Below are 14,026 nucleotides of genomic sequence, written 5' to 3'. Positions count from 1 at the left end.
CTCATCTTCTAAAAACTCTAATTTCTAGTAATGGCATCACCATTGAACAAGCCACCTGCAATTCTCTCTCTGTCCCTTCTCCTACATCCAGTCACCAGACAAGGCATGCATGTTATATTTAGACAGATGCAATGTATCCTTTATTGATACTTCACTGTTTGATCTCATCTTCGGCATATTATTCTGCCGAATAATATTAATATTAATAACAATATTAATTCAGATTAATCTTCCCTAAGTACAGCTGTGATGTCATAGTCTTTCTTTTTGCATTTAAGGCTTTCGGATGGAGTCTTAAGTTATGTTCTGCGTCTGATTTATCTGTCCTCAAAGCACTCAATCCCATGTCTTAGACATAGCTGGATAATTTGTACAAAAAAAACCCCAAAAACAATGCATTTATATAAAAAGCCTAATTGCTAAGCACACTAGAGAATTTGTACTTCCTAGTCCATACAGTTTCTTCTCAGTACAGAATTCTTAAGGGGGGCAAAATTCTGACCAGAGGATCTCTCAGAATAACCACCATATCCTAATTAAAGGCATATGTTATTTTCTTTCGATATACGTTAATGAGTATTTTAAAACTACCTTGTGATCATTAAATTCTGTATTAATTCAGACAAAACTTTGAGATTTTGGTTTCTTTTGAACTGAGTCTTGAGAATCACATCAGATTGCAGAAGGCCGCAGAGGGGGAAGGGATTATCAGGAGGTTACAAAATAAACAAAAGCACAGAAGCGCATGAATGCTTATGTGTGTATATGTGTATAATACTGCATAAATATGCATGTATATGAATGCCCTAGTCTCATTGATCTGGGCTTGAAATGCATAGAAAAGTTGGAAAAGATGAAGGTAAGGTTATACATGCTTTTGAAATTAAGTATGTTTTGAGAAACTGTTTGCAATGTTGAATTAGCGAAATTTCACTTACATAGTTATATATAATAATTATCCATTATAATGATCACATACTTGCTTTTTGAGAACTAAATGTTTAGCTGGTATAAAACTATCTTAGAGAACCAGAAATAATATATGCGCTTTTTAGACTCCATCTACAAGGTGCTACAAAAATCACTCATCTTGCTGCAAAAAGGGTTCCACCGAATTTCAGTGCTTCTTTAGTGTTACGTTTTTCTCAGGTTTGCGATGGTTCTTTCCATTTGCCAACCTGTCTTTATCATTTTTGCTTTTGTTTCAAATACGCTATACTCTCCAGAAGGAAAGAATAAGAAAGTAGTACAATTTCAAGAAACTTAGGTAACTTACTTAAATCTATTCTTCGATACAATTAAATGAAGGGAGAATGAACAAAATTAGCCTTAATGCATTTCTCTTAACCAATTTTACATGTTACAATAATAGAATGCTATTAAGCATCATGTAATAATTACCTTTCTTTAGGTCAATCTTAATTTTCTTTGCATTTTTCTTGCTGCCAAACCCCATGAGAGGGGAGAGTGAGGGAGAGGATGGCTTTCTACCCAGTCTTGGGACTCGGGGGCTCTTGTTTTGTTGCAGGGAAGTCGATGCATCCTCTTCAGGACGCCCTGTTCCTGTTCCTGTTTTTATTCCTGATATTCCATGGACAGGAGGAGGCAGCTTTGTTCTCAAAATGCCATCATTGTCACCAAAAATGTTAAGCGGTCCAATGACTGATTTTTCATACTGGTCACGGTTTTGAGGTGGAAGCACATTGAGGAGGACGCTTGGGGACTTCATTGCCTGGCGGAAGACATCTTGAGCCCTTCAAAGAGAGGGAGTAAATATGTCATGACACCACGCTCTAGCGTGGCCCCTAATGCACCCCAAACCACGGCAACAGGAGAGCACAGTAGCACAGGGACAAGGAGAAACTGTCACTATTACTACCAGGATGGCTGCAAACTAAGTACTAGTTACCACTTAGGACTTGACCACGAGGTACCCAGACACTGGGCTGGCGACACTTGGGTCACTAACATGGACAATTCTCTCATTTGATCTTTTTAACAACTTTCTTAATCTTCTCATTTCCTCTTCGGTAAGTATAATTCACTCTTATTTTGCAAAATGAGGAAAATGAGGCTCAGAGAGATCAAATAACCCGTCCAAGGACCCACAACTTTTGAGTATTTCTGAATCTGAAAATCCGCCCAGAGGCAATTACTAATGTAGATATAAAAGCAAACTTTAATTTTAGATGAAAAAAATTATTTTGTATTACTGACCAGATTATCAGTTCGTTTCCTTTTAGGGCTTTATTCGAAAGTACAGGTCTTCCCTGAGATGGGTTGTGTTCCAGAATTTCAATTCTGACACAAACATTTCCTCCTGGAGATATTGATGATACTGGTTGTACCAAATGTCATAGCGAATTATCAATCTAATACGCACCCTCCCTGCTATGCTCTTATAGAGTGCCTGTATTTTTTTACTTTTTTGTCTTAGTACTGGGTGTTTTGCCTCAAATTTCCTACTACCTTTCGTCTCCTTCATCCTTCTGCCTCCTTGTGCCCCCTGACTACCTTGCCCAGCCTGTCTTGCCAACATGATCTACCCAAAAGGGTTACAGGAAAGCTGGGAGCCAGAAAATTCTTTCTTCTCCTCTTTCTCGAAACTCAGAAGTGATGGGGGAACCCCAGCAGCCCTCTGGTGACCACGACACAACTTAAAGAGAGCAGCCACTTAGTAAGGATGACAAAGCAGAAAGATGGAAAATGCCTCTCTTGCTGATGCTTGAGGAACTGCCCTACCACCTCTGGACCGCCGCCTCTGCACTTGGTTGTCTTTAGCAAAAAAAATTAATCATCTTGTTTAAGCTACCTTTATTTTAGGTCTGTGTCACTAACAGCCATACCAAATAATAATTAATCATAATTCCAACTGCCATGTGAGCGCCCCTCCCCCACCCACCAACCTCCACTTCAACCTTACTTCTCCCTGTTGGTGGGGGAGGGGGAGAAGATCTCACAGAGGCAGCCCAACTCCTCTGGTTAGTTCCTTGACTGGGAGTCAGTTTCTACTCCATACTACCTTCATACTGAATTTTCATGAGCCTCCGTTTCCACATTGCATACCTATCAAGTTCTTGTAAAAAGTAGAATGGTATTATTATTTTAAGAAATAGGCGTTTCGGTCTTTCTTCTTTTTTTTTTTTTTCGAGAATAAGATTTGTTTACTTATTTATTTGTTTGAGAGAGGGTGCGAGTGAGTGAGGGGCAGAGAGAGAAGGAAACAGAGAGATTCCCACGAGGGGCAGAAAGAGAGAGAGAGAATCCCATGCTAATAGCATGGAGCCCAAAGTGGGCGGGGCCTGAACTCACCTGAAGTGAGATCATGACCGGAGCTGAAGTCAGATGCTTAACCGACTGAGACACCCAGGCTCCCCACACTCTTTATTTCTTTCCACACTTAAGCAACCAGTGGCCACAGGCCCTCCTACCCACAACCACTTATACCGCCTACCCCCAACTCCTGGTGCCATCAAACATACAAAGACTGACAGAGAATGGTACAGAGAATGTAGACAATGAGTTGTTTTGGTCAGAAACAAGAGAAGCTGGTGGTCATTACTAAGGAATATTAATTAGTATTTGTTCCCTTGTTCCGGAACCCCACTGCAATGCCAACATACGTTTAAAAAAATTGGCATCAGCACTGCATACTCTAATTCTTGGCTATGAGAACCTATTCCCATAACATTTTCACATGCAGAAAAATGACTTCTTGGGGGAGAATATTTTATTTTATTTTTTTCATTTGCTTCTATTACTGAGTCCTCACTGAAATCTCCCACAGATGTTTAGGTTTAAGGAAGACTGCAGACACAAAGCTGGTTAATTAATAAGCTGAACTAACAGTCTGTGAAAAGAATCATTAAATACCAGTTTAACTGACCCATATCCCAAGCAAAACAAACCCATCTATCGATGATCCAGACATCCAGGCGGGAAGGCTTGGGGTATTCCGCAGTTTACTATTCCTGTGGCTGACAGGGACATGTGCAGGCTGCCTTCAAGGAAGCTCACACATAAGATGCATTTGAAAATGGATGTCCTGGGGTCATTCAAAGGCGACTGACCAGACATTCTACCTACTACCTACAGTTCTGATCACTAAGAGCTCAGTGATGATTTTAAGTACTCCAGGGATCAACACAGTAAATAAAACAATGGAAAAAAAAATGCTTACTGAGCAAAGGTTTTGTCTACGAGGTCCACGTGGTTGATTTTTACAATACATTCATTTTCATGAAATAGTCCCTCCCGCTTGGACCTGCTATTTTCTTCAATGCCGCGGATGAAGAGTCCTAGAATCCTAAACGCAAAATTGAGGTTGAAATAGAATTACTGAGTAATAATATGCTAATTATTTCTCCGCTTGCAACTATTCAGAAGTATCGATTTCTCTTTGTGAAAGAAATTACGCTTTATATTCAGGCAACCGTTTGTCACTTAAATCCTTAGTTAAAAAAAAAAAAATCCACTGAAAAGAGAAAGCCCTTCAAGACAGATGCACATCAACAGTGACCCGGAGTACAATGGTCCACCACTCCATTGCCATGTTTGCGGTATTCTTAGAAAAGACCCCTACAGCTCAGTGGAGTTGAGGATACCGAGGCCTCTGGCTTGGAGAAGGCTGACTGTAATGGGTTAGTGCTGAGACAACCTGAGGCGTAATAGTGGGAGAGGATTAGGCATTCACCGCACTTTTGCGCAGCCTTACTACCTGTTCCAGTAATTTGCATTTTAAGAAGAAAGCAGACACCTAAGCACAGGTCATCGTGCTCAGTTTAAAAGGCGGTTCAGTCCCATTTGTTAGTGCCCCTGAATCAAGTACGTGTGGAGCATTTCCCATGCTCAGGATGGAGGAATAGGAGACACGGCTACAGGACCAGGACAATGAGTCAGTATGAGCGTGGCATGCAGTAGAAATTAAAACCAAAAACCAAAAACCTACAGACATCCAGAAGTCCAGTCTTCATAGGAGGATCTGGGGGGAGAATGGGATGTAAACTGGTTCAGAAGAATGAGTAGGATTTAGATAGGGGGAGAAAGGGATACACCTGGTGGCAGGATGAAGGCTGTGTGTTTATGTGGGGAGCCAACACTGGATGGGGAGGCCAGAGCCACACAGAGGGGCCTCGGACACTAGTTGATGGACTCAATCGAATGAGGCTGGAAATAGCAGTACAATCCCCGCTCACTGCTTCTGAGGGAGATGGTGACATGATGGGGCAGGGCTTTGGGAAGACTTGTCTGAAATTTCAACCAGTAAGCGTTGGGATTCAGAGAAGAGAGCCGGAGGCTAATGGTGCTTTGTGGCTGTGGCTCAGAGTCAGGAGGGAAGGGGTTGAAAAAAATGTCAATTACAGGAGAATGAAAACGATAGCAGTCAAGAATTAGATTGTGTGTGTGTATATGTGACTCTTACATTTTCGTAGTATCTAAACCCAAAACTAAGACATCAAACTTGTGTATGTTTCAGCTATTTCTCATGCGACCTAGCTTCCTCCTGGGGCATGTCAGGGTCCTAGCTGTGTTTCCAGAATAAGATAGAGAGATACGTTTTCCAAGAGGAATCTGCTGGGCATGGAGAAACAGCCATCTCCTTGTCCCTCATCTCTTGTCTTTCTGCTTAATCTTTCTTTCTTTCTTTCTTTCTTTCTTTCTTTCTTTCTTTCTTTCTTTCTTTCTTTCTTTCTTTCTTTTTGTATACAGGCCTTGTATGTTATCACACAGCCCCTTTGTATTAAATCTCAGATCTGAATAAAATATGAGAACATTTTGTACGTGGATAACAGGGGCATCCATGGAGGAAGGGCAATCTCTAATGAAAGTGGAGGAGAAAATCATCTTCCCGTTTAGAGCAGCCTCACAGTGAGCCCTTTGCCCCCAGGACCCAGTTCATTTAATGAGCTCGTGTCATCTGAAGATGGCAAGGGGTGGCACATGCGGTGGTATTTAGGTTTCTACTCCAGTGGATGCAGGAGACAGTCACGCCACCTATAGTAGGGAAGGCTCAGGGTCATGGGCACAAGTGTACAGGGGGTGTTTTATACACTGCATTCCTGGTTCTATGTTAGTAAATTCACAATATTCTGTGTGGAAGAAGAAGGGGCCAAAGCTACTATTTGATAAAGGATCTGAGATTCAAATTAATATTTTTAAGAAACTAATCCTACCTTAATCTCATAACATAATATTAAAAAATGACCTAGTCGACATGCAAAAGAAGAAGAAGAAGAAATAGAACAAAATAGTGTTTCTTCCTAAATGAAACAACTCTGTAATAGTTCACATTTTGGATTTTTGTTTTGGTGGATTCACAATAACATGATCCATTAGGAGGCTCACATGTGGTTATAAACTCGTTTATGTAAGCGATATTTTTTTAACAAGCATTCAAGTCTTCCTTTAATTTAATTCAGTACATCATCAGTCATGTAATGTTACTCCCTAGGATTTAATTTCACATTTTGGGAGATGAATTAATTCTTTCAGGCCACTGGGTTGCAATTTAGCTGGCATATTACAGCTGGAGTATGCGATGTGAACCTCGCTGATCCAAATAACCTAACTTTCCATGAAAAATTTATTGACAGGATAAGCTCAACTGTAAAACCCATGTGTCAGAGGTAATTTTGGTAAAATGTAAAACTGACTGATTTTATTAGTTTGGTTCCTGGCAACAAACCACTCCTGCCTTCTCTTTTCCACAGAAGGGATGGATTCCCTCCAGTTTGATTTCATCCAGACCAGTATGAGAAGGCTAAGAAAAGAAATCTCTCACTATTCTTTTAATTTTTTTTTTCAACGTTTATTTATTTTGGGGACAGAGAGAGACAGAGCATGAACGGGGAAGGGGCAGAGAGAGAGGGAGACACAGAATCGGAAACAGGCTCCAGGCTCTGAGCCATCAGCCCAGAGCCCGACGCGGGGCTCGAACTCACGGACCGCGAGATCGTGACCTGGCTGAAGTCGGACGCTTAACCGACTGCGCCACCCAGGCGCCCCTCTCACTATTCTTTTGACCCAAAGTTGCGGGCTGTGGTCTTCGTGTCCTCTGGGACCAAGGCTCTGGGGGACTTAAAGACCAATGCTGGGGAGGAGCTACTTAATTTGCATTCGTGAGCAGTGATAAAGGAGGCTGAAATCCACTGCCCCACAGAACAAGAGGGGGGGACAATTGCTTCTTTTTCTTCTAATCATCGTTTAGAAGCTAACCCACCCCACACTCCTTGACCTCTTCCGCTTTTCTCACCGTATCACGGGCCTTGGCCACTCTACGAGCTTTGCAATTTTATCCAAATGTGTCCTATCCTTGCATTATGTGTTGATCCTCACCCACCCGTTCCTTCTTCTCTGTCGTATTTAGCTGTCTTTACTAGGAAACTAAGGTATACTATGCTACCTTTACTGGAAAACAATTAGATTTCATGCTTTTAATTCTAAAACAAAACTACATTATTTTTTCTCTTAAGCCAATGAAATGAAAGTGCTTTTTACTTTGCAAGAACTCAGTTTTGTGTATATTTGTTTTGTTTCTTACTGTGCAAGCCAAGGGGCCTCCATACAAGTGGCATTCAACACCCTAAGCTATGGTACTTAATGAATCCATTGAGGCCTTATCTAGTACAGCCACCATTGTATTGCACTCAGGGTTTCCTATTCAACAACAGGTATGGCAGTGTTTTTCTAAAAGAAAAACTATATATATATATATATATATATATATATATATATATATATATATGGAGAAATTGGAAGCAGAGTCAATTACAGTAGTCTTAGTAAATAATTAAATGTAAATTCTAATTTAAAATAATGACACAAGCCAATAAAAGGAAGGAAATTAAGCACTAAGTATACCACTATGACCTTAACTCACCCACCCCCCCCAGCCCCCGTGCTCACACACTGAAACCATATGGCATTATGAAGTCAGACACTTGTGTGACACGCTCTGTACTCAGTTGCATCTAAACACATGGGTTGAGTTAAGTGTGCTGTTTCAGCCTGTACTCATTACCTCTTAACTTTTATTGGCTCATGTCTCCACTTCCATATTATTTTTTATGTTTTTTAATTAAATTTCCTTTCTATAATACTAATGGATAGCAAAAAAAAAAATATACAACTATTTCACCAAGTTACTAAACAGTTGACCATGAACTTATAAAAGTTCACTTGTGAACCAGGCTTTTTCGTTTTAGCCATAATATTAATAATACTGATAATTTATACATTCATATGTTGTGTGTTTTACAAGGAGTTTTCATATTTTTAATGTCATTTAATCCTCATAACCTTTATGTGAAGTAGGTATTCACAAGAGGCAAGCTTAGAGGACTTGCTCAAAGTTATGAAAGAGAGAACACTGAGATTCAAATCCAATTGTTCTGAAACCAAGTGTAACACTCTTTCTATTCTTCAGGGCTTATGCTAGAAATCAGAACCAGGAAGGAGAAGGGAAGAAATCAATACATTTTAGTGTGTTTTCTCATTTGATGTAAAAGATGGTGATTTCTGGTCTATAGGGTCAACCTGTTTTCCGAACTATTGAAAATGACGTATGATGACTGTCACATTGTACATTTCTTCATGTTTTGGAAATTGGGATGATCTTGTGTTCTATTCCAGCTTCATTAAGCTAAAGGGCCTGGTAATTGAACCACTCTGGCATTTCACAAAGCTCTATCAGTATACTTCTGCCAAAAGCCATTAGAATTTCTCATGACAACTGGATAAATACTCTTCCTGTCTATCAAAAACAACCTCAGCTTGTCCTGTGCCATAACCCATAACATTTATAAACACACTTATTAACACATACAGGAAATGAAACAATAAGAGCCACTAGCTTTTCAGTTCATTTCTTTTTAGAGAACATTCATTCCAGCAAGAGCTTGGCATCAGATGTTATTTGCAAAAAAAGGTGATGACTTTGCAATTACAGGTAGCAGATGGCTACCTGCTGAAAATGATGCCAACCAAAATATCATGACTAAATCTGCTTTTCCTGCTATGTGGCAGACTGAACTGAATAAATATTCAGAATCAGTAAATGAATACTATATAACCTTTGGGAAAATTTTTGCTCTAGAAAGAGCAATGGAGTGAGGGGGTAGGGATCTGGATTTTGTGTGACTTTGAAAAAATTCAACTGACTTTTCTGGACTTTGCTTTGCTACGCTAAAATAAGACATTCTGCCTTTTCAGTGAAGCATTTAATATAAGAAAAGTTAATTTAGCAAATTAATTAAAATCATATCATGAGTGAGAAACTGATTTTCTTTTAAGAAAAGCCCTTTCTTTTAACATAGCCCTTGTCAATATCAATCTGTGCTAAAGGCAGTCATCTTATTGAACAATGACATAATATCTGATACTAGCTTTGTAAAGTTGTTAAAAGAATAGTAATATCAACTCTCAGACACATACTTTCATTTCCATCAGTAAAACAAGTTTTATATTCAGTTAGGTGGACATGAATTTCAAGAAATGCTGACATCTAAATTCTCATTTGCCACTATGGATTTAACAATATAATTTCAAAAGGATGTGGTATAGTATTTTTAAATGATTATAGTATAATTTCAAAAGGATGTGGTATACTATTTTTTTTTTAATTTTTTTTTAACGTTTATTATTTTTGGGACAGAGAGAGACAGAGCATGAACGGGGGAGGGGCAGAGAGAGAGGGAGACACAGAATCGGAAACAGGCTCCAGGCTCCGAGCCATCAGCTCAGAGCCTGACGTGGGGCTCGAACTCACGGAGCGCGAGATCGTGACCTGGCTGAAGTCGGACGCTTAACCGACTGCACCACCCAGGCGCCCCTGTGGTATACTATTTTTAAATGATTACATTTTATTTTAGAAAAAAACTAGCCCAATGGCATTTTACTTATACTTAAAATCATGAAAACACATAGCTTCTGATACAGCTACTTATAAAGCTAGAATATTTATTATCCTAAGTTCTATATACCTGAGCAGTATCAGGAAATATCAGTTTGGATTATTATACTCACTTTTGAATTGTATTTAGGAACATGAAAAAAATTCAGTGGCAATATTTGCCTAAAAATACGTTAAAATCTTTTCCAAGCATTCTGTTTAGTACATGTAACTGATAAGAACACTAAATGCAGAAACTGTTATAGATATTATTTATTTTCCATTGTATCCTATAAGGAAATGACTTTGTTTCTAACACGTAAGTGGCCAACAGACATTATATATTGAGGTATCTATCTGAATAACAGAGATATACACTTAATCCTCTTCTGAAATGTGTCTGGGAAAATGAGCTGAAGTCAAGTTTTTCATTAGCATGAGCTTTTGATATAAAGAAAACATCTTACCTTCCACTCAGAGATGAAAAGAAAGGCACTACATGTATTCCCAAGGGGCCTCCTTCCCCAGAAATCTCCACTGTTCTTGTCATATCACTGGGGCAGGAAAAAAAAAAAAAGAAGCATATTATAAAAAAAAAAACAAAAACACAACTACTGTAAATTCAACAGCAGAGAGGAAATCAAAGGAGTATATGATTTGCTGGTATTTTCACGAGATACAGGAAATAAAAATGTTTAAGACTATCTGATTTCTATTTTTTTTCCCCAGAAGAGAAACAAATGGAAATAACGACCCACAAAAATAACTTCCTATTTAAGTTAATCTGCATAAATCAACATATTTAAAAGGATGTACACAAAAATGAAATTTCTCCCCATTGAGACACACTTGAAATTACTCTACAGATGATAAAAATACGTGGAATTAAGCCTATCTATGCTTAAGCATAAAGTAGGCTCTCCTCTCCAGAACAGGAAAATTGAAATAAAATATGTATTTATCAGAAAAAGCACAGAATTACATTTTACAACAGTGAAGCCACAGTTGGTAATACATATGGACATGTTCAGAGCATTATAAATCAAAACTTACACTTGCCTTTCAGTAAGGCATCAGTTGTATTCAATGGAACAATTCTAAATTTTCACCTCCTACTTTTTTTTTTAGAGGTAGAAAAAGAAGTTGTAAAGCCTGGGGAAAATGTATTATAGAAAGAAATAGAAAGCCTGACCCGCCTAACCTACTCCAGATTAAGGAGAGGATGAGCTAGAAACATTAATGGATTGTGTGTATGACTGAAATATACAAGACATTGGGAAACTTTGAGTAATAAAGAGCGGAACTAACAAGTTTTTATGAAGATGAAAAATAATAACCGTGAACAATTATTGGCTCCTTTAATCCCACAGACTGAAAATAAAATTGCCAGAGGAAAAATGATAAAGTTGAAGCAAACATCCCTGTTATGGAAATTGTAAGCAGGTCTCTATTGTTTCCTATTTACATGAAAATGACCTGAAACTGGATGTCAAATTAAGAGCTACAGCTGTTACAAATGCTTTTCTGTTCCAAATTGAAAATGGTGAAATTTTGGCTCCTTGCTAGAAAGTTGAGAACAGCATAAGAAAGTAAAATGCCTGATGAATTCACTCTGCATTTAGTGCTCTCTGAATTATCAGCAATCTAAAATAAACACATTAAATATATTCTCATCAGTGGACTAGGCTTATTTTTAATGTGTTTCTATTGCAAACTTATTATCATTAGGAACTGTAAAAAAGAGCATGTCAGTTTCTAGCATTTGTGGAATATGACGGAATTTCAATCTGATAATAAATTTCAAATGAGTTTTGCTCAGATATTGCTGATATATTTAAAACTTGTTCAGTCAAGCAGGTTATATCAGAGGCCTCGAGAAAAAGTTAAAAATAAAACAAATCTTAGAGTGATAATATCATGGGATAAAATAGATTCTTCTTGATACTTTCAGTGTGAGAATACAGATATTATATGGATACACATATATATGAAATACCATATGTAGGTATACATTATATGCTCTGAATATAAAATATCTACTGGGAAGAGAAAGTTGTATAGCTTTTAATGGACCACAAAGCAACAATTTTTATGTAATAACCGATTTATAGTTCATTCGTAGGTATTTGAGGAGGAGTAAACCCAAAGTATTAACACTCTAGGGTAATGGTACTGTTCTAAAGACTTTTAGAAACAAAGACAAAAATCTCATTTAACCATTAAAACTTTTCTTATCTCTACCTTTACTATGTATTTTTATAGTTTTGCACTTAGAACATAACACAAATCTTTCCTAACAAATGTATTAAATATCCATGTGCTAATAGACAGCACTCATATGTATTATATTGAGGCTTTTGGAATGTAAGTGTTTAGTATAGAGTTCAAAATTTCAGCTTAATAATTTCTAGGATGGCTTTATGATTTTTCTTATCTATTTTGCAAACATTTCTTTACCTAGCTCAAAACCCCTCCTGTAAAACATAATAAATATTACGTATTATGCTGATACCTACTTCTTAGGAACTAACAATCCTCTATTTTTACACTCACTTAATAAAGTTAATCTTATAATTTGTTAAAGCAATCAATCTTGTTTCAAAACACTACAACCATTTTGGAGATGCAGTTTAAAGGTTCATTTATACTTTATAAGTTTCTCGTTTTCGATATCTCAGAATAAGCCCATGCTATCTATATACACAAGAGTCACAATAATTTGGCAAGAAGGATGTGTGACAAATGTTAAACTACTATCGTAAAAATATTATCCCAGAAAAGAAAAGCATAAAAGACTTTTGGTTTTGTAGGCTGTAATATTCAGGAAGTTATAGAGAATTAAATATTATTTAATATTTCAAGTCATTATAAGTTTTATACGTACCATGTTTTGCCATGCTCTTCATAAAATGCTATCCATTATTCCAAGATGGAAAGAAAAGCTTTTGAAAAAGGAAGCCTGACAGATGAGTCCGTGTATTTTTATTTATTTTAAAAGTGCGGAACAAAACTATTGTGTTATATGTACCTGCTGGAGTTCTGCAGCATTCTCTGTATATGCACCTTTCATGAAAGATAAACACAGCAACTAGGGCTAGACACAATTATTTGAATTCTAATCTCATAAAGTGAGATTTTACTACAACATGGAAATATGCTATTAATGCCATTTGTTTAGGCAAAACACAGAGTAGGGTTCAGGGACCAGCGAGCAGAAAGCGTATACATTAATTTACGTTTTGGAGGCAGATTGAGAACGGAAAATTTAGAGAACGAGGTGGAGAGGATATTCTAGCAGTGGAAAGAAAAAGGAACTGGCAGCTTCTTGTGAAAAACAGATTCAAAATGAAACGGGGGTAAAGGGTAAAAAATTACATCGAGGAAAGCTAAAAGTTGCGCTCGGATCTAAACAGCTAACTTTATGCAACTTTCTAAAGACATACTAAAACCAAAGCAGACAGTCACAGAACATTCAATCCAATAGTATTAATCAAGCTAAATGTTCTAAGATCCAACCACCGCAGTGATTCAAGTAATTGCTGGGAACCTGTTATTAGCTAAGATGTTAGGACAAAAGTCTGGGTGAAGGTACAGAATAAGAGGTTAAAAGTGAACCTGTCATGAGCAGCTACCTTGCAGGAACTCAGTGGCAAGTGCTCTATGTTGTTCCATCCAGAAGAAACACATGAAGCTTGAGGAAAGAATACGAGAGCTGCAGACAGGTCCAATTCCTCACACAAGGCAAACGGGCAGCATTTTTAACATTGAGATTATTCAACTCAGTCACAGGCCACTCACTTAGGGTCAGGAAGAGACAGGACTGAGTGTAGGTAGTGGGGGATATCTTGCTTTGGAGGGAAATCATGACTAACTTATGAAAGTAGAGACAGAAAGTGTATCTTAGTGGAGGCTTTGAGCCAGATTCTGAGTAAATCATTTAAACTGAGACCAAAAGTATTAGTTTCCTCATTTGGACTATAAGGAAATAAAGATAAATTCCTAATAGAATGGTTGGTTTAAGAAAAATTAGAGAACATAACATATACATCATATACACAGTACCTGGCATATACAAAAGGTTCAATAAGTATCAGCTATTAGGATGATTATTAAAACTTTTTGAGGGAATAAGTTTAA

At 37.7% G+C, this 14,026-nt stretch overlaps 1 protein-coding gene across 1 annotated transcript in view; it reads right to left on the bottom strand.

The window, feature by feature from the left end:
- PARD3B (par-3 family cell polarity regulator beta) overlaps positions 1-14,026 on the bottom strand; it is a 1,026,938-nt gene that overhangs the window by 456,701 nt on the left and 556,211 nt on the right. Inside the window, exons 17-19 of the mRNA XM_040474679.1 lie at positions 10,357-10,443; positions 4,181-4,306; positions 1,402-1,754 (exon numbers count right to left, since the gene is read on the bottom strand). Of these exons, the coding sequence (XP_040330613.1) occupies positions 1,402-1,754; positions 4,181-4,306; positions 10,357-10,443 (566 nt within the window). The remainder of the gene's footprint in view (positions 1-1,401; positions 1,755-4,180; positions 4,307-10,356; positions 10,444-14,026) is intronic.

Source organism: Herpailurus yagouaroundi, unplaced genomic scaffold, assembly GCF_014898765.1.
Source record: "Herpailurus yagouaroundi ecotype Mexico unplaced genomic scaffold, PumYag 140, whole genome shotgun sequence".
Lineage (NCBI taxonomy): Eukaryota > Metazoa > Chordata > Mammalia > Carnivora > Felidae > Herpailurus > Herpailurus yagouaroundi.
This window is presented reverse-complemented; position numbering and strand designations above follow the sequence as displayed.